Below are 24,348 nucleotides of genomic sequence, written 5' to 3'. Positions count from 1 at the left end.
TCATGAGTTTTGTTTTTCTTGAGTTTAATGGATTTGGGAAGAACAAATAAGAAGCAAGGTTCTGCTAGTTCTTTGACAGCTTTAATTTCACTTTACCCAAATTCCCCACTCCCCTCCAAAATAAAAAACAAAACCCAAACCCAACTTGTGAGTGGATGCAAGCCCTTCTAGAATATGCTTTCCATCCTCTTGATAATTCTGCTCTACTCTTCTCCCAACTTGCAGGCCTTTCTTTTTCTTCCACACTGAAGGAAACCACTGGGGCCAAAAGTCAGATCCAAGGTTTGACTAGGGTTAATGAAGGGAAGCCATTCTCTAGCCTTCCTGCCCCCAACATTAAACCTCATTTTAATATTAAGTCTAAGGAAAAAGGATGGCTTGTTTCTTGGAGACACTCCTTTCTCACTTCTGCCCCTTAGGATTCTGAATTTCCTTCAAGGCTCCTCTTAAGTATGGCCTTTAAAAGGAAGCCTTTCTTGATAGAACGTAAGTAAACTCCTTGAAGGAAGAACCTATTTCATCTTTGTCTTCATATTCCCAGCACCTAGCAAAGTGCTTGGCACACAGCAGGCAGATAACAAATACTTGTTGAGTTAAATTGAACTTCCTTCAGTCGCTGGATATGGCCCCAAGAGGCTCCACTTGGTTGATACAGGAGAGCAAAAATAGAAACCATCCATGCTGGAAGGAAGCCTGGGCAACTGCAAGAGAGTAACAAAATATCCACTCCAAGGTCTAAGACCTAACACATTGGATAGCCAGATTTCTGACCAATTTGGGTTTCAGAGATTGCCTCCCCAGCACACCCCATTGCCCCACGTGGTCTCTCCCTCTTTTAACAATTGCAGTGATTCTTTGAATTTGGACTTGGAGCTAAGAGAATTGGACTAGAATCCAGGAGGAGATTGTTCTGTGGACTCTCTCCATAAAAGCTCAGGTCATTCCGGGCAATCAACTCTCTTGCCATTAACATGAATACTTCATCAATGTTCTTGGACTCTTTAGCAGAAGTCTCCAAAACTGCAAGAAGGCCATATTTCTCTGCCAGAGTGCAGGCATCTTCAAAAAGAACATGACGCTTATCCCATAGGTCAGCCTTATTCCCTGGAAACAAAAAGGCAAAGCAACAGAACATTGAGTAGAGTAGCATAAATTTTAAAATGTAATATTCAATACTCCAAATATCATATTTAATAATATTTATTAATATTTAACTTGAAGCAAAGGGAAAGTAAAAGGCTAGAGAAACTGAGAGAGCTCACTAGCTTTCCACATGGAAAAGGGAGGGGGGGGGGGTGGAGAGAACCAAAACTAAAATACAAATAAAGTAAGGACTCATGCACGCAAAAGGGAAAAGGGAATTGTGGGAAACATAGTTCAAGAGTTCAAGATATTAATTAATACAGTAGGTTGATTTTTAAGAATGTCATTTTAAAAAATCTTTACTTTGTCTCTAAGACAGAAGGGCAAGGGCTAGGCAATTGGGTTTAAGTGACTTGCCCAGAGACACACAGCTAGGAAGTGTCTGAGTCAGGATTTGAACCCAAGTCCTCCTATCTTAGACCAGAACTCTATCCACTTAGCTACCTAGTTGCCTCTAAGAATGACATATTTTTAAAAGAACACTAGCTCAACAAAATGTTCTGTAGGCTAAAAAAAGATAACTATATTGAAAAGAAAATAATATGAAATCAAATAAATGGAGACTAGCTGAATCAAAGTAGTATATCAATATTGCATAGTATATAAAAGAAATGTAATATTATTGCTCCATAAGAAATTATTTATGAAGAATATAAAGAAATATGGAAGCTTTACAGGAAGTGATGCAGAATGAACAATGAATCTAGATAACTCATTAGTAAATATACAGTACTATTTAGTCTTAAATAGTGAACTTTTTGAATCACAATGCTAAAGGCGGGGAGAAGTGGAGTATCTAATTTGGGGGGGAGCATTTTTCATTCCAACCATAGAATCTCAGAATTGGAAGCGACTCCAGAAGTTACCTAGTGCAACCTGGGATTAGAGGAATCCCACCCTACCATATCTCTGGGAAATGGACATCCATCCCTTTCTTGAAGATTTCTGTTAATTCAGTGCACTTACAGACACCTCTAGTTTGTTTTTCTTTACTCTGAGGCTTAATCTGCTCCTCTCTAACTTCTACCCATTGTTTCTGGTTCCATCCTCTGGGGTCTAGTAGAACAAATCTAATCCTTCTCCTGATAATAGCTCTTTAAATATTTGAAGCTTCCATTTATATCTCTTCTGAGTCTTCTCTTCTCCAGACTAAATACCCCTATTTCCTTCAACTAATCCTTCTATGGCTTGGTCCGAGGTCACCTGTAGCCCTTGTTGTCTTCCTTGGAGTGACTTCTGGCTGGTTGATGTTGGACTGATGTCATGGGAAGAGGAAATTTGCTATGAAGAAATTCCCACCAGTATGGCACTTACTTTGTCATTTTTAGCCTTAGATAGCTGTCTGGGACACTTAAATTACTTGCCCAAGATTATACAGCCAGTGGCATCTTGAAAGCACATCTTCCTGACTCATATTCTTTATCTCACTAGGGCCAGAATTATCATTGGTCTTCCCCTCAGACAATGATAAAGTTCATCCCAGATGTGCCCCTTTACCAGGTCCACACTCTTTGCAGACTAATGACTATGTCATTTGTATTCTTCTTATAATATGGTGGCCAGAATTGCCCCAATAATACAGATATGGCCTGGACCACAGGGGGGGATCATAAGATGGTAGATTTAAAGCTAGAAGGGACCTTTGAGGTCCTCAAATCTGATCCCCTCATTTTGGAAAAAAAGTAAGGTTTTGGTTATACCTATCAAATTACCTAGAGAAAGACTAAAACTAGTAGAACTGAAATGATTTCAATTCTTACTCCCAAGCAAGTCCAAACATCATCCTGCCCCCTCTTCCCTCCCTTCCTTCTTCTCTTTCCTCTTCCTAGACTCCTGGCTAGGGTCATGAGTTATGATTGAGTTTGTGAGTATGGTTGGGGTTCAAGTCAAGTGGTAGATACACCCTCTCCTCATTGTGGGCATTTTCACTTTCTATTCGCCATGCCTGGAATACCTTTTTCCACCCTCAATTTGGTCTCCTGACTTCCTTGCCTTCCTTCAAGCTCCAGCTAAAATCCCATCTTCTATAAGAACCCTTTCCTGATGCCTCTTAAAGCAAGTGCCCTCACCCTATTGGTTCTATCCAACTTAGCCTATACTTATCTACATATAATATCAACATATCATATATATAATATATAATGCATGTTTTCATGTTGTCTCTCCCCATTGATCTATAGGTTCCTTTAGAGCAAAGCCTATCTTTTGCCTTTCTTCATATTCCTTAAGCTTGGCACAGTCCCTGGCACACAGGAGGTTCTTAAAAAATGCTTAGTGGCCACCATATGGTATAAATTGAGATTTTTAAACAACTGTTGAAGGGAGATTATGTTAGAAGACAAAATGTGTAAGCTCAGAGTTGCTTAGTGACCACTGAATAAAAAATTAAGGGAAAGGGCAGCTAGGTAGCTCAGTGGATAAAGCACCAGATCTGGGGTCAGGAGGACATGGGTTCAAATCTATCCCTTGACACTTCCTAGTTGGATGAACCCGAGCAAGTTATTTAATCCTGATTGCTTGGACCTTGCCACAATTCTCTCTTAGAACTGATATTAAAATAGAAGGTAAGAGTTGTGTGTATGAGTGTGTTTTTAATTAGGGGGAAAAAGTGCTATTTCACTTTTCCCTAAAAGAATAAAGTGGCTAAAAAGCCTACTTAAAAAAAATTTTTTTTAAACCCTTACCTTCCATCTTAGAATCAATACTTTATTCAGAAGAGCATTGAAGGCCAGGCAATGGGGAGCTAGGAAGTGTCAGAAACTGAAATGGAACCCAAGACCTCCTGTTTCTGGGTCTGGCTCTCAAGTCCCTGAGCCCCCCAGCTGTTCCCCTAAAAAGCCTACTTTTTAGTAGAAAGAGCCACAGAGATTCATATCACCATTGAAGAAACTTAATCATATGTATTCTCTCTCTTGATTTCTGTAAGAATTCTGAAAGAGACAGAAGCTTACATTTATGGGAAATTGCTTATAGCAGAAGGTTGTGAAAGATGGTGACCACAAAAATGATTCTTAAATTTACCCATAACCACATTTTAAAGAAATTATATGCTTGGACTTTTCATAACAAGCTGTGCTCAGTCCCTATATGTGGTCCCAGAGAAAGGGTTTTCTACATTAAGGGTAGTGGGAAGTTACAAAGTAATATTCTAACCGAGTCTTTACAAAAGATTAGTACCAGAAAAGGAAATCTTAATCAAGGAGGTGTAGAAGATCAGAGTGAAACAAGAAATGATACAATTACTGCTTCATGACAAAAGTAACCAGATTGTGCCTAAACTGCTATTTCTTTCTCATTTTATGAGTCCTCTGACTAAATTAGGCTCTCTGGACCATCATAATCAAGTCAGTTTAAGGTAAACCAAATACCTCTGACTGAAAAAAAACCCCTAATATCTTGAGTTATAACCTTTTATTCATGTAAGACAATAACATCATATTTGTGTTAGTAAAAAAGCAGAATAGCTTATATTTTCAAACATGTTGATTTATTCTATGTAGCTAAATCTTCTCTGCCTTTTCTTATTTTATTCTTGAGGCTTGACTTAAATATTATACATATGTATAACGTATATATAGCAAGAGAATAAACTCTTTAAAGTCAAAAATTATTTTATTTGGATACAGTAGCTATTTTAAAAAACACCCTTATCTTCTGTCTTAGAATCAATTTTATATATTGGTTCCAAGGCAAAAGAGTGGTAAGGGCTAGGCAATGGGGATTAAGTGACTTGCCCAGGGTCACAGAGGAAGGAAGTGTCTGAGGCTAGATTTGAATCCAAGACCTCCCTTCTTTAGGCCTGTGTTCTGTATCCACTGAGCCACCTAGCTGCCCCTGGACACAGTAGTTATATAACAAATGCCTATTGGTTGATAGATAAATATTTTTATAATGTTTAGTTTATCACTTAAGAACAGAATCTTCATCTCTCTGCCTTCATATTTCCTCTCTCCAATTTCTCTTCTACATAATAGCCAAAGTGATCTTCCTAAAACGAGGATCTTCTCAGAAATTTTGGTTGCTCTTTATTTTCTCTAAAAAAAAAAACAACAAATTCTTCTATCTGGCATTTAAAGCCCTTCATAGTATGATTCTAGCCTGTCTTTGCAAGATTTTATATTACTCTCCATCATAATATTCTATGTCCTGGCCAAATTGACTATTAGTTGTTTCTTGTACAAAGCATTATATCTTCTACCTTTACACATGCTATCCTCTTCCCCACTTCCAACTCCTGTCAGAAATTACTTTGGATTTACTTTATATCTATGCAATCATAGGATATTTTGTAAGTGTTTGTTGGTGATTTTCTAGTTCATAATTAAAAAAAACTGAAAATAAAAATTTAGAATTGAGTATTGAATTGAATCAATTCTATTCTTCAAATTTATTATCTTCTTTAATCACATTCAAAGACTTTAAAAAGCTGAATTGCTCTATTTTGTACCAAGAGCTACCTGGTTTCACTAAAAACAGTGTCTAGATATACTAAGAAAAGTAGAAAGAAAACTGGATGGCTCAATGGATTGAGAGCCAAGTCTAGAGATGGGAGGTTCAAATCTGGCCTCAGACACTTCCTGGTTTTATGACCCTGGGCAAGTCACTTAATACCAACTGCTTAGCCCTTACCACTCTTCTGCCTTGGAGCCAATACACAGTATTGATTCTAAGGTGGAAGGTAAGGTTTTAAAAAAAATGTAGATTATAAATCCAAAATTTTGACTTCTTTGAAGAGTCTCCAACAACTCCCAAATCTACTGATCTAGACTTTATAGGGACCACAAAAAATATTATTGGGCTCTCTTTCAAGTAATTTATGATATAGGTGGAGAAACAAAGAATTATACACAACACAAAGAGAAAAAACACTCTAGTCAAAGTAAGACAAAGTAGAAGATATCAGTAAGTTCCATGTAGGCAATAAGTACATAATTCAGAAAGGAGACAAAATGGTGAGTCAATGGATTTGTGGGAAAAGCAGGACTAGAAGAGGACTCTGAATAATTAATTATAAATTGCTTGAGGATTTGAGGAACCTGAATTTAACCCAGTGGGGGAAACTGTGGCAAAATGGGTTTGCTGTTTCTACTTCAATCCAGAGCATAATTTTCCTCCTGATGAGAAGCTGTGACCATCTCATCAGAACAGAGCCTCGAAAGGTTTAAGAGTTAAAGTAATTCTTAAATTAAATGAAGAGACCATAACCTATTAACAATGATTGATCAACTAATTAGTTATTTATAAGCAGTAATAACTTATTCTGAAAGGTCTAGTACTGTGCATCAATAGCAACTTCCTACACAAAATCTATGAAATCTTATGTATTTCTTTTGCTCTCTCTTCCTATCTTCCTTAACCCTTCTCTGTCCCCTTATTTCTCTTTTTTCTTGCTTCTCCTTTTTTTCTTCTTGCTTTCTCTTTTACCTCCCTTCCTTTTGTCACTTATTCCTTCACTCCTTGAATCTTCTCTGTCTAGTCTCTAATTTGGCCATGAATGGTATGGAATAAAAAAGTATGTCTGGCATTTTTATCTATATTCTCTGTTGGTCTGAAGGGGGGGGAGTATTCTACTCAGGAATATTTTGCATTTCACTAAAAAAAAATACCCAAAGTCCAGTTGCTTCTTATTTTTTCCTTCTTAGTTGGTGACCCTTTATATAAAGAAAGGTTCCCCTACCTCTTTTTTTCAACATTATGATAATAGGCTAATTTGTTTTCTTTTTTTGGGAGGGGTTATACACTTAATTATCATGCAAAACATTTCCATATTATTCATTTTTGTAGTGAATCTAAAAAACCCAAACCCTAAAACATATACTCAAACAAACAAATGATAAGTCATATGCTTTCATCTCTCTGTATTCCTACTCCAACAGTTATTTCTCTGGAGGTGGATAGCTTTCTTTGTCATAAGTCCCTTGGGATCGTCCTGGATCATTGTATTGCTGAGAGTAGCTAAGTCACATTTGATCATTCCACAGTATTTCAGTTACTGTGTATAATGTTTTCCTTGTTCTGCTTATTTCACTCTGCATCAGTTCACATAGGTCTTTTTAGCTCTTTCTGAAATCATTCTGTTCATCATTCCTTACAGCACAATAGTATTCCATCACCAACATATACCACAATTTGCTCAGCCATTCCCTAATTGATGGACATCCCCTCCTTTTCTAATTCTTTGCCACCACAACAAGAGCAGCTATAAATATTTTTCTACAAGTGGGTCCTTTCCCTTTTTTTAAAAAAATCACTTTGGGAGACCTACTTAGTGGTATTACTGCATCAAAGGGTATTGTTTTATAGTCCTTTGTGCATAATTCCAAACTGCCCTCCAGAATGGTTGGATCAATTCACAACTCCACCAGCAATGCATTAGTGTCCCAATTTTGCCACAGTCCCTCCAACAGTTATCATTTTCCTTTCCTGTCATATTTGGCCTATCTGATAGTGTGAGATGGTACCTCAGAGTTGTTTCTTTCACATCAAAGGGGTTAATAGAATAGCACTCTCCATGATCTGGAAATCTGTACAAATTTTTTTAGCTTTCCCTTCATATCAAAGAAGAAGTCTGATTTTTTTCTTTTTCTTTTATGGGGTGTTTACAGTACCTTAATGTAAAATTTGGGTCAAGCATTTGGTCATAGTAGGTCATTGTTAACATTTCCAGCCTTTGTGTGTTGCTTGCTGTTTTTCACACTCTTTTCATAAACTTTAACTTTAAAAAAGAAATTGTGTAAAATTTATGGTATTAAAAGATAAAACATGTTGATATTATACAATACTATGCCTATATTTTATGCATTTCTGAGTTTCTAAACTTTTCCTATATCATCTGCTGACCTTTGCATGTTGTCTGTGGCTTCTGCAAAACTCCCCCCTCCCTAAGTTTTGCTGACACAAAGGGAAAAGTCTTGATGGTGGAAGAGATACCTGTAATACCAAAAGTTATAAAACACTGGTGGGTAACTTATTTAATGGGATGTTCTTATCCTGATGCTTCATAAAACTTAACCTGATAAAAGCCAAACTACTACTAAGGGGTGATAGAAAGATATTAGATGACTTTCAAATACTCTACCAATAAGCATTATGACCAGATTTGCTGCTCCATATTTTTCTATTTCATGGATCCAGTGAGGAACGGATTCAAATGTGGATCTCCTTGTCAGATCATAGGCAATGATGGCAGCATTCGCACTTCTATAATAGCTCTGAGTGATTGTCCGAAATCGCTCCTGGCCAGCGGTGTCCCATACCTGCATCTATCCAGGTGAGGAAAAGAGAAAAGCTAAGCCAACCCAGTATTTACTATATTACAAAGGCAGTTACAGCAAATCATCTTAGAGCCCCAAATCTCCAAATAAAACCTCGTTAAAAGCTGCCTAATTAACAGAAAAATATTAATATTTTTTAACAATCCAATCCTACCTATCCTATTATCTCCCCTCCTGGCCCCTCCACTCCTAAGGGAACCATGCTTCATAACAAAGAATAAAAAAGCAGTTCAGGAAAACTCACACATTTCAAAGGTATGACATGCAAAACATCTATGGATCCCTGACTTGTGTAGAGAAGGGAGGGAGATACCTTTTCATAGCTCTTCTTTGAGACTATGGAAAACTTATTAAAAGATGACATTGGATTCCAATATTTTTGTCATATTGGACACACTTAAAACTTATTTATAAAATTATTTGTTAATGTGCCACCTATCTGACTACTCCTATTTCATTAAACCACAAACTACTAGAATATTAAAGGACAGTAGGTAGAAGAACTGTTGAAATTGGGCTTATGGGACCCAAGTTCAAATCCTACCTCTAATGCCATGATCTGGTACAAGTCACTTAATTCCTTTAGGTCTCACTTTTTTTATTGTAAAAATAAAGTGGTCCAACTAGATAACCTGAGGTTCCTTCCAGCTCTAAATCAATGATACTTTTATATTATTAGACTGCAAATCATGTGACAGCAGGAAGCATAATAATACTTATTCTTTAATATATTGTATATAATACTATATACGAAATAGTATATATTAAATGTTATAAAATATCTTCTTATGTTTCTTATGATACATATATAATTATGGAATTTAAAATACATATAATAACCTATATAAGATTTATAAAGGACCTGAGGAAGAGGTATTATTGTTTCCATTTAACAGCTGGGGAAACTGAAGTTGAGTGATTTTTTTCCTGTGGTCACATGGCTAGTGTCACAAGTAGGGAGAGAATCTATTTCTTCCTAATTCTAAATCTGACATTCTGTTGACTCTGCCAGGCTCTCTCTCTGTCTTCCACATTTTGTAAACATCATAGAATTTAACCCCCATTATCTAGCCCTTGCCATTCTTCTGTCTTGGAACTGATACTAGACTAAAGGTAAGGGTTTAAAAAACAACCAAACAACAACAAGAACAACAATAAAAAACTACTCCCCCATATTAAACCACTATTAACTTAAAAAAAACTACCGACTTTTTTTTTAAACCTTTTTTTCCTAGAATTGTATTGATTCCAAGTTCTTGAACTTGGCTATAACCTTCCTGGGAGTTGTCATTTGGGGATTTAATGTAGGAGGTGATCATCTGTGGATTCTTTCAATCTCTATTTTACCCTCTGGTTCAAGAATATCAGGACAGTTTTCTTGGATAATTTCCTATAGTATGATGTCTAGGCTTTTTTTTTTTTTGGTCATGGCTTTTGGGTAGTCCAATAATTCTTAGGTTGGCTCTCCTGGATCTATTTTCCATAATAGTTGTTTTTTCAGTGAAGTATTTCATATATTTTTAAATTTTTTTCATTCTTTTGATTTTGTTTTATTATTTCTTGATATCTCATGAAGGTTTTAGCTTCTAATTTTTAAAGACCAACTTTCTTCTATGACCTTTTGATTCTCCTTTTCCATTTGGTCCATTCTTTTCAAGTCATTTTCTCCTTTGATTTTTTTGCCTCATTTTCTAATTGGTCAATTCTGGCTTTTAAGACACTGATTTCTTGTTTTAATTCATGTGCCTATGTTTCCAGATAACCTATTTTGCTTTTGAAACTTTTGCTTTCCTTCTCCCATTTCTCTTCAGCCTGTCTTATTTGATTTTTAATTCCTTTATGAGCTCTTCCAGAGCCTGAGTCCAATTCCCTGGATTAAAAAAATAAGTTTTGTTTTTTTAAAATTCTTACCTTCTGTATTGGAATCAGTACTGTGTATTGGTTCCAAGGCAGAAGAGTGGTAAGGGCTAGGCAAAGGGCTACAGGGTTAAGTGACTTGTCCAGGTTTTTGAGGCCAGATTTGAACCTAGGTCCTGCCATCTCTAGGCCTGGCTTTCAATCCACTGACCCACCCAGTTGCCCCCTTCCCTGGATTTTTTGAGATTTTTGCTTGAAGTTTCTTGGATCCCATCATCCTTTCTATTGGTTCTGTTTTTTGGTCTTAATCCCTGTAGAAGTTTTCAATCATTACCTCCTTTTTCTTCTATTTTTACTCATTCCTTCCCCCCCCCCCCCCATAAACTGTAAACTAGCCCCTCTGTTAGTTTATTGGACCAGGGCATTTGAGTTGCTCTGCCCTAGAGCAGAATTTTCAATCTTTTCTCTCCTCTGCTGGTATACTAGATTAGACTGATTGAGATGACCTTCCAAGTTAATTTGCCCTGGGGCCAACTCTTCACCACAGCTAACCACCATGGAGGCTGAGGATGCCCAAGGAAATGCACTCCCCCCCCCCCCCAGTTCCTCCCTGGCAGCTGCTGTCAGAGCCTTGGACCTCGAAGGGTGGATCCGAGGTGTTCCATTGCTGTTGCAGCCCCCACCCTTGAATCCCACAGTCAGCCTGGATCTAATTACAGGACTCAGCACAGAAGGTGGAGGAGGCAGTTTCAGCTAGCCTAGTCTTATTTCCGGTCTTTCACTTATACCTGGAAATTGACTCTCTGCGTACTTTTCAAGTTGTGTTCAGCAGGAGAGTCCCGTGACTCCATCTTATTGTTGGGTTTGGTTTAAAGATTGGTATAGAAGGATAGTCAGAAAGGTTGCCTCCCTCTTGACTCCGCCCTTTAACTGCCCCAATCTTGAGGCTTATTGTCCTTTAATTCTCTGATCCATTTGGTGCTGCCTTCCATTTCCTTTCTTACTGAAATTCTCTCCTAGCTTTGGCTGCCAAGATGTTACAATATCCTGGTGCTCCAATTACTTCTCTAATTGTTCCCCTGTTTTCTTACCTGAATCCTCTTTTTCCTCTTACCTTCTAACTGTGGATGCTCCCAAAGACTAGATCTTACTTCTTTGGTCATTTTTCTTTGCATTCCCTTTCATGGAAAGCTAATAAAGGGCTTTCAGAAATATAAAGGGTTTACCCCAAGGAGGCCAATGACTGAAAAGTCCAAATTACCTATAGTAACCCTTTTTAAAGATAAATCATGGGGGCAGCTGGGTGGCTCAGTAGATTGAGAGCCAGGCTCAGAGATGGGAGGTCCTGGGTTCAAATTTGAACTCAGACACTTCTTAGCTGTGTGACCCTAGACAAGTCACTTGACCCCCATTGCCTAGTCTTTACCACTCTTCTGCCTTAGAACCAATACATAGTACTGATCCTAAGATGGAAGGTAAGGGGTTAAAAAAAATAAAGCTAAATCATGCTCCTAAATCATGGAATGAACAAATTGTGATACATGAATTTAATGGAATATTATCATCCCTTAGCAGAGATATAAAACTTGCAAAGCTCCCAACTGCTGCTCAGACCAGATTAAAATGCAAATGGGAAATGTTTAATGATATATATATAAATATTTCTAACATAAATGATATAATAATTATAATATTATAATAAATATTAAAATAATACAATATCAACACAACATAGATAATGTTTATTTGTGATTTCCTATGTCAATAGGCAACCCACAGGGATCCATTTCTATTTGAGATTGAAACCCTTGCCTTAAGGAACAATAGATATAAGGAAATGAGATATGCATGAGAAGACTCATAAACTGCTGCAGAGAAAAAGACAAGGAAGAGAATATTTTTGTGGTTGTTATATAGGAGGGATTATTTGAAAGGGGAATTAATACAGTAATAGAAATGCATTAATAGAATATTAAACTATATACACAAAAGATATAATTATTTGTACCTATGATTCTATTACTTTTTTATTGATGATTCCTAAATCTTTATCTATAATCTTATCAACTCTTCCAAGCCTAGGGCTATTTTTCTAGCTCTCTAGATGAAATGTCTACTTTCCTGCAAGCTAATGTAAACTTAAAACTAAGGGGTCCCAACCTGAATTGGTCTTCTTCGCAGCCATTTTTCTAGGGTATAGTGGTTAGACTTGGATTCAGGAAAACCTGCGTTAAAATCCTTCCTTATAGCAGCAACTAGGTGGTTCAGTGGATAGAAAGCCAGGCATGGAGAAAGGAGGTCCAGGGCTCAAATCTGGTGTCAGACACTTCATAGCTTGTGGCCTTGGACAAATCACTTAACCTCAATTGCCTACTGTTGTTCTTCTGCCTTGGAACCAGTACTTAGAATTAATTCTAAGACAGTTGGGGTGTTTTTTGTTTGTTTGTTTTGTTTTTTTAATCTTCCTTAGACAATTACTAACTTTATTTCTAGACAAGTCACTTAACTTCTTTGTGTGAGTTTCCTTCTCTGTATAATGGGGATAATAATGGCACCTACCTTACAGGGTCCTTGTGAGGATAAAATGAGATGATATTTATAAAGTGCTTTGCAAACCTCAGAGCACTATAAAAATCTTAGCTATTATTTTTCCCCCTCAGAAATCTCTATATCAATAGCCCCACTAATCACCCAATCTTAAAAACTTGGAGGCATCTTTATTCCTTTCCTTCAAATTATTTTACCAATCAGTCATCAAAGATTATTACCTTTGTGCTTTTTAAATATCTCTTGCAACTAGGAGTATGCTGGAACCAGGTCTTGTGGCTCTGTCTCTCAGAGCAGAGTGTTCAGTTTTTAGTATAAATACTACAAGGAGCTATGGGTGCATCTAGGGGATCATCTGAGTCCCTTCCCTGGGTCTTCTGAGCCCTGGAACCGTATTCTCTTTTGAGAATTTCATAATCAAAATAGTATCAGGAGGGTCCTAGGAGAAGAATAATGGAGCCAGTTCCAATCAGAGAGGCAATTGTCAAATGTTCAATGTAAGCATTTATGCCTCAGAAACCAGCAAGTGCTACAGGGCTTGGTTTATTGTTTTGTTGATTGTCTAGACTTAGAAAAGTAATGGGAAAAGTGTTAATAATGCAAATTAAACTTAAAAATGTGTTGTGTATACTTTTTTCCCCTTAGGGAGCTTATAGTTAAATATTTATCAGCACACCCCTAGTTGTACTTATCTCATTTTCTAGTCTAGGTCTTTATATATCATATCTGGATTAGTATGACATCTGCTTAAGGATCTGCCTATTCCAGATTTTTAAGCTTTCCCCATTCTAGCCCAACCTGCATATGGCTGCCAGATTGGTCTTCCTTAAAGATTTCTTTCATCAGTCACTCACATTGTTTATCAAAAACCTTTAATGACCTCTCCTGTTTTTGGAGACACACTTCCACCCCTCCACCTGGCTTGTGACTCCTTCCACAATGTGATCTCATCCTTACTTATCCAATCTTATCTGTTCTGTTTTCTTTTCCAACACATACCTTCCATTTTGGTTAAAACTTTCCCAGGAAAACAGCATCATTATTCCCATCTGGGCTTTGATGCTTCCCCTCTACCTTCCCAGATCTGCTTTTTCCAAGTCCTGCTTCTAGTTCATGAGCTCAATACAGATCTAAGAAGCCTTCCAGACTGGACTAATATTCTTCTTCTCTTAACTTCCCTAGCATTTTTAGGCTGCACCATGTTATTTAGAACTTCATTATATATTTCTGTGGCTTCCTTCCAGGGAGTTTCCTTTTATCTATGCAAACTGAAATTCTTCTAGAGAGCACTGGACTTGGAATCAGTTGCGCCGGGCTTAAATCTTGCCTCAGACACTTACTACCTTCAATTTCTTAGAATCCTAACTCCACCCTTTATAAAATGGGGATAATGATACTCACACCAGTCACCTTTCTGAATTGTGAAGAAACACAATAATTTGCTTTTGCAAACTAATTCTGGGGTAAGAGGACCTTGGGTCAAAACTTATCTTTGAGGCTTATGACTTATATTACCAGCTAGGTGGTACAGTGCCAGTTCTAGGCTGAGTTCAAATCTGGTCTCAGTATGTAGGTATGTGACCCAGGACAAGTCACTTAGTCATTTTCCTCATCTTTAAAATGAAATGGAGAAGGAAATGACAAACCACTCTAGTATCTTTGCCAAGAAAACCACAAATGGGGTCACAAAGAGCTGACACAACTGACAAATGACTGAACAACACCTATGTTTCCTTAGTCAAAACATTTAACTTCCTGGGGCCCAAGTTTCCTCATTTGCAAAATAAAGGGGTTGGACTAAATTATGACCTCTAAGTTCTACTTACAGCTCTAAATCATTGATTCTATGTTATAAACCTTAAGAAGCTATCTAAATATAAGTTATCATTTGTTATTAAATACTTTGTTTTTTAACCCTTATCTTCTGTCCTAGACTCAATACCATGTATTGGTTCCAGGGCAGAAGAGCAGTAAGGGCTAGGCAATGGGGGTTAAGTGACTTACCCAGGGTCACACAGTTAGGAAGTATCTGAGGACAGATTTGAAACCAGGATCTCCTGTCTCTAGGACTGATTCTCAATCCACTGAACTACCTAGATGCCCCTATCAAATACTTTTGAAGAAATGGATTTTAAATGTTTTGCTGGGTCTAAAGCCTTTGAGATCTCATCCATGTTGATTTTCCCAGTCTCCAAGAATTGGAAATGTGTACCCTAGAAAAAGAAAGCTAAAGGGTGACTCAATTAGAGTCTCTCTAATAAAGTTTTTTTGTTGTTATTGTTGTTGAGAAGGGGACAAGGGTGGATTTGAATAGTCCTTCCAGTCTGTGTGGATCACTGAACAATAGAAAATGGGTTTAATCAAAAGCAGGAAAATTGTGGCTCAATATAAGGAAGAACTACTTGGAAAAACATAAGTTGCTTGATGCCAAGTATTCATTTAAAGCATGTAGACACTGGTTGCCACACCTTCACTTTACAAATGAGAAAACTAAGATCTAAAGTGTTAGATCACTTGCCAGAAATAATTTATGTAGCAAGTATCAGAACCAGCATCTGAACTCAGGTCCTTTGATTCAGAATCTAGTGGTTTATCACTAAATCTTGGGAAAAAACCCAACCCAATCCTCTGTTTCTTGTGTCAAGCGCAAATCACATTGAAGCTCAATATCTGGAAAGTTGGTCGTTTTTACTTGGCTTTGGAGGGTGGAGAAAGTTACTAGTGTAATGTCACTTGCCAAATTAATGATCTTTTCCCAATCCTTATCCTTGTTGGCTTCTCTGTAGCCTTTGACACTATTGATCATCCTCTTCTCCTCTAAGTTTTCCTCTTTCCTCTCTAGGTTTTTTGGACGTTGGTATTGGAATAACTCATCAATGTCCTTTGATAACTCTTTATCTTGGTCAGTGGTGGTCATGATGGCTTTGTGCTGGACCCTCTTTTCCTTATTTCACTTGGTGATCTCATCAGCTCCCACTTTAATTATCATCTCTGTGCAGATGATTTTCATACTTATATATCCTGCCCTATTCTCTCCTGAGCAGTCACATATCAACAACTATGTACTGAACATTTCAAAGTGGCCATCCTGCACACAGCTCAAACTCACCATATTTCTGAACCTTTATCTGAAATTGTCCATTTTTTATGAGAGGTACCACCTTTCTCCCAGCCTCCTTGGTTCACCACCTAGGAGTCAGCTTAGATTCCCTATTCTCCCTCACTCTCCATATCAGATCAGTTTCCAAATCTTGCCAATCCTGTCTCTACAACATCTCTTAAATAATCCATTCCCTTGTAGGCACTATCCTGGTGTGGGTCCTAATCATCTCTTACCTGAACTCTTTCAGTATTTTCCTAATTGATCTCTGACTCAGTTTTCTCCTTTTTCTAACTCGTCTTCCATAAAGCCCCAAAGAGATTCTTAAAGCACAGGGGCAACTATGTCACTCCTCTGCTAAATAAACTCCAGTGGTTTCCCCTAGATTTGAATATAAAGTCCTCTTCTTGCTATTTTAAGCTCTCTAAAACCTTATTTCAACCTATCTTCCCAACCTGATTCTACTTTCCTTATACACTCTAGAGCCATGTTGGTGAACCTATGAGCATGAATGCTAAAGGGGGCTGTTCCCCTCCCCCTGTCCATGCACCCCTAAGGACATTCCTCACATGACCTGCCCCTCTGCCCAGCAGCCCAATGGGAGCGTTTCCTCCCTCTTCTGTCTGGGGTAAGGCAGGGGGCTCACATGTGGTGTGAGGGTTGCAGCTTGGGCACATGGTCTCTAAAAGGTTCATCATCACTGCTCTATAGTCTAGACAAACTGACTTTGTTGTCCCTCATGCTTGGCCCTCTATGTCCTGTTTCTGTACCTTTGCATTCAATGTCCTAGTCCCTGGAAGAATGCCTTCTTTCCTCACTTCAGCAACTTAAAATCCTTAATTTCCTTCAAGACTCTGCTTGGGAGCAGCTAGGTGCACACTTTCTAGCTGTGTGACTTTCGGGAAGTCACTTAAGCCCCATTGCCTAGCCCTTATTGCTCTTCTGCCTTGGAACCAATACACAATATTGATTCCAAGATGAAGATAAGGATTTACAAAAAAGATTCTGTTTACATGAAACTTTTTCTAATTCTCCCATAGTTGCTAGAACCTTCTTCACCCCTTCTCTAAATCTATCTATCTATCTATCTATCTAATCTACCTTTCTTTCTCTCTTTTTTCTTCCTTCCTTCCTTCCTTCCTTCCTTCCTTCCTTCCTTCCTTCCTTCCTTCCTTCCTTCCTTCCTTCCTTCCTTCCTTCCTTCCTTCCTTCCTTCCTTTCTTCCTTCCTTCCTTTCTTCCTTTCTATCTGTCTCTATAAACATAAATATGCACTTATTGTTTGCCCCAATAAACACTAAGCTTCTTGTTGGAAGGGACTGTTCAATTCTTTTACAACTCTAATTCCTGGTATTAAATAGTTAAATAATAAATGTTGGTCAACTGATCGATTGGTTAAACTGGAGTTTTCACCTAAATGGAGCCTTGAAAGAAATCAGGGATTCTAAGTGATATAGATGAAAAGGGTATGCAGAACATGTGTAAGGGATAGATTGAACTAAGGCACAAAGCCAGAGATGGAATAGTAATTTGGGGCAACAGGTAGTAAGGCAATTTGGATGGAATACAGAGTAAGTGAAAAGAAGTAAAAAGAAATGTCTTGAAGCATATGGGAGCCTCAGAGAGAATTCAGATTGAGCTTTCAGGTTTGCAAAATTCTTTACATATATTACTTTATTTGATCCTCAAAACAACTGTGTTAGGTAGGTGTTATGATCATTTTCCAGATGAGAACACTAAGGCTTAAAGAGGTTAAATGACTTATCCAGGGTCACATAAGTATCTGAAAATGAATCCAGACTTACGGCTTCCTGACTCCAAGTCTAGCACTCTGGATATAGGACTAGGCTAAGGAATTTGTGTTTTCACTTAAAAGCAGAAGGGAATGCTATGAATTAATCCAACCATTCAGTAAATCAACTTGGAACTATGCCCAAAAGTTACTAAAACTGTGCATACCCTTGATCCATTAACACAACTTCTAGGTCTGTCTGCCTTAAGGAGATCAAAGAAATAGCCAAAGGATCATAAACACAAAAATATTAATAACAGCTCTTTTTTGTTGTAGCAAAGAATGGGAAACTAAAACCCATCAGTTGGAGAATGATTACACAAAATATGGTATGTGAATATCCTGGAATATTATTACATCATAAGAAATTATGAAAGGAGTGGTTTGAGAGAAATCTGGGAAGGCTTGTATTGATACAAAGTGAAATGAGAATAGAAGAAAAATTTCTAAAAAGACAACTTCAAACCTTAAGAACTCCTTTGAATGCAATGACCAACCAAAATTCCAGAGGATCAGTGATGAAGCATGTTACTCACTTCCTAATGGAAAGGCTCACAATGGAGAACAGACCATATATTTTTAGATATGGCAAACAGGAATGTTTATTTTGCTTAACTTTACTTTAAAATATTTTCTTTTTCTTCTTCCCCAATTGGGATTCAGGGAGAGAGGAAGAGAGTAGGGATAGAGAAGCTATGAAATGAAAAGAAAGAAAAATAGTCAATGAAATCAACAACAAAAAGTGCACAGAGAACACAAAGAAAGTCAGGAAGAATCACAAACAAGCAGGACACTTTTGAAAGTTACATGCCAAATATATTATATCTAAATTTATTATATGTTTAGAAAACAAGCTATATGTAATAGAGAACTGCAGCTTCCTGTATAATCCTCTTTCCTATTCTACCATGCAATCACAATGTCTATTTTATTTGGCATTTGTTAAGTTTAGTATTTTTTTTAAAAATTGAAAGCAGTAAAATATTAACAACATAGCAATGGGTTCAAATCAAGAACAAATGTAATACCCAGTGGAATCACGCATCGGCTACGGGGGGTGGGGGGGAGGAAAAGAAAATGATCTTTGTCTTTAATGAATAATACTTGGAAATGATCAAATAAAGTATTATAAAATTAAAAAAAAATTGAAAGCAGTAGAGAGCCACTGAAGAAATTCTTGTGCAGGGGAGTGACACAACCTTACTTTTATTTTAGTACTATGAATTTGGTAGCTGTGTAGAGGGTAGATTAGAGATGGGAAAGAATGGAAACAGAGACCAGTTAGGTTATTATAGCAATCCAGGTGAGTGCTAAGAAACATCTTAACTAAGTAGTAATTGCATGATTGGAGAAAAAGCAGTGACTATGAGAGAAATCTGATTGCTGAAGTAAAATTTCAAGACTTGGTAACTGACAGTATTTAGGGGTTAGAAAGAAAAGTTGAGGAGGAGTCTAAAGTTGAAGGAGAAGCTAGATGTTGCAGTGGATAGAGCAATAGGAGTCAGGAAGATTAGTTCAAATCTGACCTCAAACCCTTATTGTCTATGGGACCTTTTATGAGTCACGTAACCTTATTTGCCTCAGTTTCTTTATTTGCAAAATGAACTGGAGAAGGAAATGGCAAACCACTCTGGTATCTTTGCCAAGAAAACTACAAATGAGGTCAACGACTGAACAACAAACTAAGGGAGTTTGGGAGACTTGGGGGTAATGGTGATCCTCTCAACTGAAAAGTATGGAGGAGATTAATGGAAAGTCACCCAGTGTCTTTTTTATGTCTGGAGATAAAGGCATGGCAATTTAGAATTCTATTACACACTCTTGTTGGTAATAGAGGCAGTATCAATCTCCCTGGGTCTCTCCTTTTACTGTTCTTTCTCTTACCTTTACTTTTTTCCCATCCACCTCAAGAGAGCGCACCATGAAGTCCACACCAATGGTATTTTGCTGTGTGTCAGTGTAGATTCCAGATTTAAAGTGTTGCACCACACATGTCTTTCCCACATTTGAGTCTCCAATGAGGATAATCTTGAACAAATAGTCAAAGGTCTCATCTGGTGCCCTGCCGAAACTGGAAAACTGCATGATTCTTAGAGCTCAGATGGACCAAAAGAAAGAAACAAACAGAAATGGAGATTATAGGATACATCTGGGTGTTGAAACATGCTCTGGGAGGGGAGATGCCCATATATATGCTAATGCCTGTTATAGATGTGATTATGATTTTAGGGATACCTCTAAGAGAAGGATAATCTCACTCTCCCTTTTGTGTCTAGTATGTTCTGAACCTCCAGGAGTTAACACTACTGACTGAAACTCTAGTCATGGTAAAAATCAACATAAACAAATTCTCTGATGCCAATGTAAATTAGTAACTATAACAAGGAGGCCAAAAGAACCCGTAAATCATCCCTGCCAGCAAACACTTGATTTGCAAGCAGGGATATCTGTCAACCAAGGGCAACACTAGTTTAGAAAATAAAATACAGTAATTTGTAAAATGTCAGAGAAGATCATAATGAAAGGTTATGATGGTAGTGCCTTTTAAGACAGTGAAAAGCAGTGGAAGGAAAAAAACAGTTTTATAGGAAGCTGAGTGACAACCAGCAAGACAAAAACCATCCCTTGGGCATTTAAGGTTAAAGCTCGAAGGACAATGAACAGATTAAAAAAAAAGAAAAAGCCTTGTAAAGATTTCTATCAGCAACTTTTATCCATCAACGACAGTGGAGTTACAGTATTTGGATTCTATCATCACAGTTCCCATTGTGCTGTAGGAGGAAGCAGAAAGTCTAAAAGAAAACAAAGATGGGAAAAGCAGCTGGAGTAGACCAAGTATACACGGAAGAAGTCTGTGTGAGAAGAGATAGAATAATGAGCGCATTGAGGGATAGATTTTCAAAGTATTTGAAAGAGGGAAGGCCACTAAAAAACGTTTGTTTAAAAAAAAAACAACTATTGTATCTTATTATTACTCTTCTCCAAAGAAACAGAAAAAAAATTAGTAACCATTGGCCTGTAGTCATTTCCCAGGAAATAAGAATAATCTATAAATACACTGAGGGAAGCTTGAGGAAGGTATAAGAAAAGGAAACTTTTACAAATATCATATAAATAGCAGATCACCTTTTAACAGTCACAACAGAGATGAAAAGGTATTGAGAATTCAGGATCCCATTGTACTTATTATTTATGAACCATAAAAAAGCATTTGATTCCATGAACCTTACACTCAAGTAAATGGTTGGTCGATTTCGAAAATTTGGTTATTTATCTGGAGCTGGAATTCATGTCCAGTCTTTCAATGCTTCCAGATTTCTTCCAACCTTTTCACTGATGCAAATAGAACTGGCTTTAGAGTTAGATGACTTCGGTTTGTGCATAATAAAGTGACTGGGTCACAGGAAGAAGAGATGAATGATGGTTGTTGGTAATGTTTGCTTAAGGGCTACTGAGTCAACAATTTGTTAACTTGACAAGAACAGTTGAGGCATCTGTTGTTCCTAGAAAAAATATCTGATGGACAAACTCCTCAAGACTTGTCAAAACTTATGACTACCACTGACTTCTAATGATTCCCTGGAATATCAAGTGGCAATCAAAATTAATAAGGATAAATTGGAAGCCTTATACTGGGGATTAAAATTTTTGAGATTGAGGGGCAGCTGGGTAACAGTGGATTGAGAGCTAGGCTTGAGATGGGAGGTCCTCGGTTCAAATTTGGCCTCAGACACTTCCCAGCTGTGTGACCCTGGGCAAGTCACTTAACCCTCATTGCCTATACCTTACTGCTCTTCTGCCTTGGAACCAATACTTAGTGTTAATTCTAAAACAGAAGGGAAGGACTAAAAAAAAAAAAAATAGATTGGGGATATCTGAATAGACTGTAGTGCCTCTGAAAGATTTGAGATTTTGATTGAAGTAAATCCAATGAGTTAACAGAGCCAAGGAAAGGTAAGGCAACTTTCTCCTTCAATAAGCATTTATTAAACACCAAACTATGTGCCAGTTGCCTAGGTCACAAATACAAAAACAGTCAAGCAATCCTTGCTCTTAAGGGCATTCTATTAGGAATTCTAAATCCTAGTTGAATTCCTTGAATTTCTACGCATTGGATTGTTAAAGTCCAACTCAAATGCTGCCCTTTCTTTCAAATCTTCTTGCTTCCTTTCTAGCTAATAAAGTCCTCCCACAGATTTCAGGCGACTCTTGGTTTTGCAGTTCTCTAACGGATGTAGCATGAAATATTGTATAGTATGAAAGAACCAGGAAGACCTCGGTTCAAATTTTGCTTCTGACGTGGTCAATGTAATCTTGGGCTAATCACTAAATCTCTCGTGCAACATTCTCGGTGTAAATTTCAGCGCAGGGTCTGAAATGCATTCTCAGAGGGGACCTTCCTGACTAAAAGGTTCCCTAAACCAGTGAAATCTTAGATCTGTTCCTAATCCCCTACAACTACGCTAGAGCTTGCTTTGTTCGAGTCTTAACTCCCTTCTAGATTAAGTTCTTTGAGAAAAGGACGGTATCTTATCTAAAATTCTTATCCTTTCAGCATCTAGTACTTGATAAATATTTGTGCAATTAAACGAAGGAGCACTTCCCTCTTTCTTCAGGAAGTTCCGATCCACGTACTACTCTCTTTGTTATCTACTGCTAAACCATCCTTCCAAAAGATAAACTAAAAAAATCCATCCAACTTTCCCTTTTTTCCATTTAAAAGTCAAAGAAAGTTATATCACTTCTGCCCTCCTGCCTCAGGAACTGGAGCTGAAACTTCTTTTGGTTTATTCCTCCCCATCCCAGATCTCTTTTAGTTTCCAACCAACCTCTCTCACTTTCTTCCACCAAGAAAAAAACAAAAAACAAAACAAAGCAAACCTCAACACCCCTCGGTCCCCAAATATGTTAACTTACCCAACAAGTAATATAATTATCTACCCTACCACCGCTTCCTCCAACTCCATTCTGTCTTCTTCTGTCTCCCTTATTTTACGGGTCACCTGTTACTTACCTGTTTTTTTTCCCTCACCTGTGCCAGCAGGTAATGATTTTTCTTTTGTTTTCTTTCCTTGCCCTAGCTCCCCCCTATCCACCCCCTTCCACCTCCCGTCTCTTGGCTAGGCGGGAACTGTAGTTCTGTCCCTCAGGTATCAAATTTGTCGGCTACTGAAAGTGAAAGGAAAACTCAATCCCCTTCCAACCAACCCCTCTAGCCTTGAGTCAGATCCTTCTTGATAGAGAAGTAGAAGGTTGTAAATGTGCTAGACCAGGCTGAGTGACCGCAGCTTTCCCACAAAACATTTCTTTGTCCACAGTGCAAAAAAGAAAGAAAGAAAGAAAGAAAGAAAGAAAGAAAGAAAGAAAGAAAGAAAGAAAGAAAGAAAGAAAGAAAGAAAGAAAGAAAGAAAGAAAGAAAGAAAGAAAATCACCCCCACTCCCCAGCACCTACAAAGCCAATTGCTTTTTTTCTTTTCTTTTTTTTCATCAACTTTTCCCACCTCTCCTTTTTTAGAGAGAAAATGGGAAAGAATTGATCTGAGCAGTAGATGGATTTTGGATTTGTGGAGACAAAACTATCTTGGAAAATGAATTGAGGAAGAGGAGTGCGGGTCAGGAAAAGACAAACACCTGAACAGAGATGTTTGCTGAAAGGGAAGGTTGGTTCTGTCCCCATCCTGCCCCACCACCACCCCCAGGGGAGGAGGGGGAAAGGAAAGGGGAAAATTGAAAATGGAACAATTCCTGCTTCATTAAAAAACAAAAACACAAACAAAAAAACCCCCTTACCTTCTGTCTTAGTATCAATTCTAAGAGAAGAGTGTGGCAATCAGGATTTGAACTTGACTCTAGGCTTGCCACTCTATCCGCTGTGCTACAGCCCCTTCAGTTTCACCACGAGATAAGGTTAATTAACTGAGGGCCACTGGAAGCTCAGAATTTATCAACCCATCAGGGTGTGGGTTAAAAAAAAAAAAACTCTTCTATAGTCTGGATTGAATTCTGCCTTAGACTTTACCGAGGCACCAAGGCTAGCCCTATTTTTGCTGTAGGAGTAATATGTAGAAATTCAAACAATACTATAGATATACCCACTAAGCAAACTGACTATATATGTGTTTTAGTAAATGGAAGGCTGGTTTTAGAGTTAGCAACACCTGGTTTTAAGGTCAGCCTCTGATATATGTAAGAGTCCTGTTTACACGGATAAATCACAATATCTCAGTACCTCGGGTTTCTCTAAGACAAGATTTATTTTTTTTTAACTGATTTACATTGTGCAGGAAGTTTCCACATCAAAGAGTTCTCCAAGCTGATGAAATCTCAGGCTTGTGCAAAAAAAAAAAGGAAAGAAAGAAAAAGAAAATCCAGACTCAAAAAATAGACCTCTTCTGGGGCTGATTCCTGATTTTGTACAAGGATTCCCATGGGGATTCCTTCACATAGCAAACTACCACTAGTCCATCTGACACAGAATTTGTCTTTTAGAAAACAATTTATGAAAGAGTTCTAGGAAACCAGTGGAGGAAGAGATTAGGCTGATTTAAATTTGGCCACCATCGCATCAGAATCATAGTATCATAGATTGTTAGACCTGAACAGGACCTTAGTTGGACCCTCTTTTCATTTTGTGTT

General features: G+C 37.7%; 1 protein-coding gene across 2 annotated transcripts; it reads right to left on the bottom strand.

The window, feature by feature from the left end:
* Window positions 1-6: 6 nt before the first annotated feature.
* Window positions 7-22,902, bottom strand: RAB19 (RAB19, member RAS oncogene family). 2 transcript variants are annotated; one of them, XM_001375230.5, is made up of 4 exons: window positions 22,727-22,902; window positions 19,597-19,808; window positions 8,222-8,405; window positions 7-1,104 (listed from the first exon to the last, which is right to left on the bottom strand). In XM_001375230.5, exons 2-4 carry the CDS (start codon window positions 19,795-19,797, stop codon window positions 836-838), a joined length of 654 nt encoding a protein of 217 aa, XP_001375267.1. In that variant the 5' UTR covers window positions 19,798-19,808; window positions 22,727-22,902; the 3' UTR covers window positions 7-835. The 2 variants fall into 2 exon arrangements, with proteins under 2 accessions (XP_001375267.1, XP_056655769.1); XM_056799791.1 differs by having other exon boundaries at window positions 19,597-22,902.
* Between the last annotated feature and the right edge of the window lie 1,446 nt (window positions 22,903-24,348).

The sequence above is a fragment of the Monodelphis domestica genome, chromosome 5, assembly GCF_027887165.1.
Source record: "Monodelphis domestica isolate mMonDom1 chromosome 5, mMonDom1.pri, whole genome shotgun sequence".
NCBI lineage: Eukaryota > Metazoa > Chordata > Mammalia > Didelphimorphia > Didelphidae > Monodelphis > Monodelphis domestica.
Note: the sequence above shows the minus strand (reverse complement) of the source record. Positions and strands in the feature narration are given on the sequence as shown.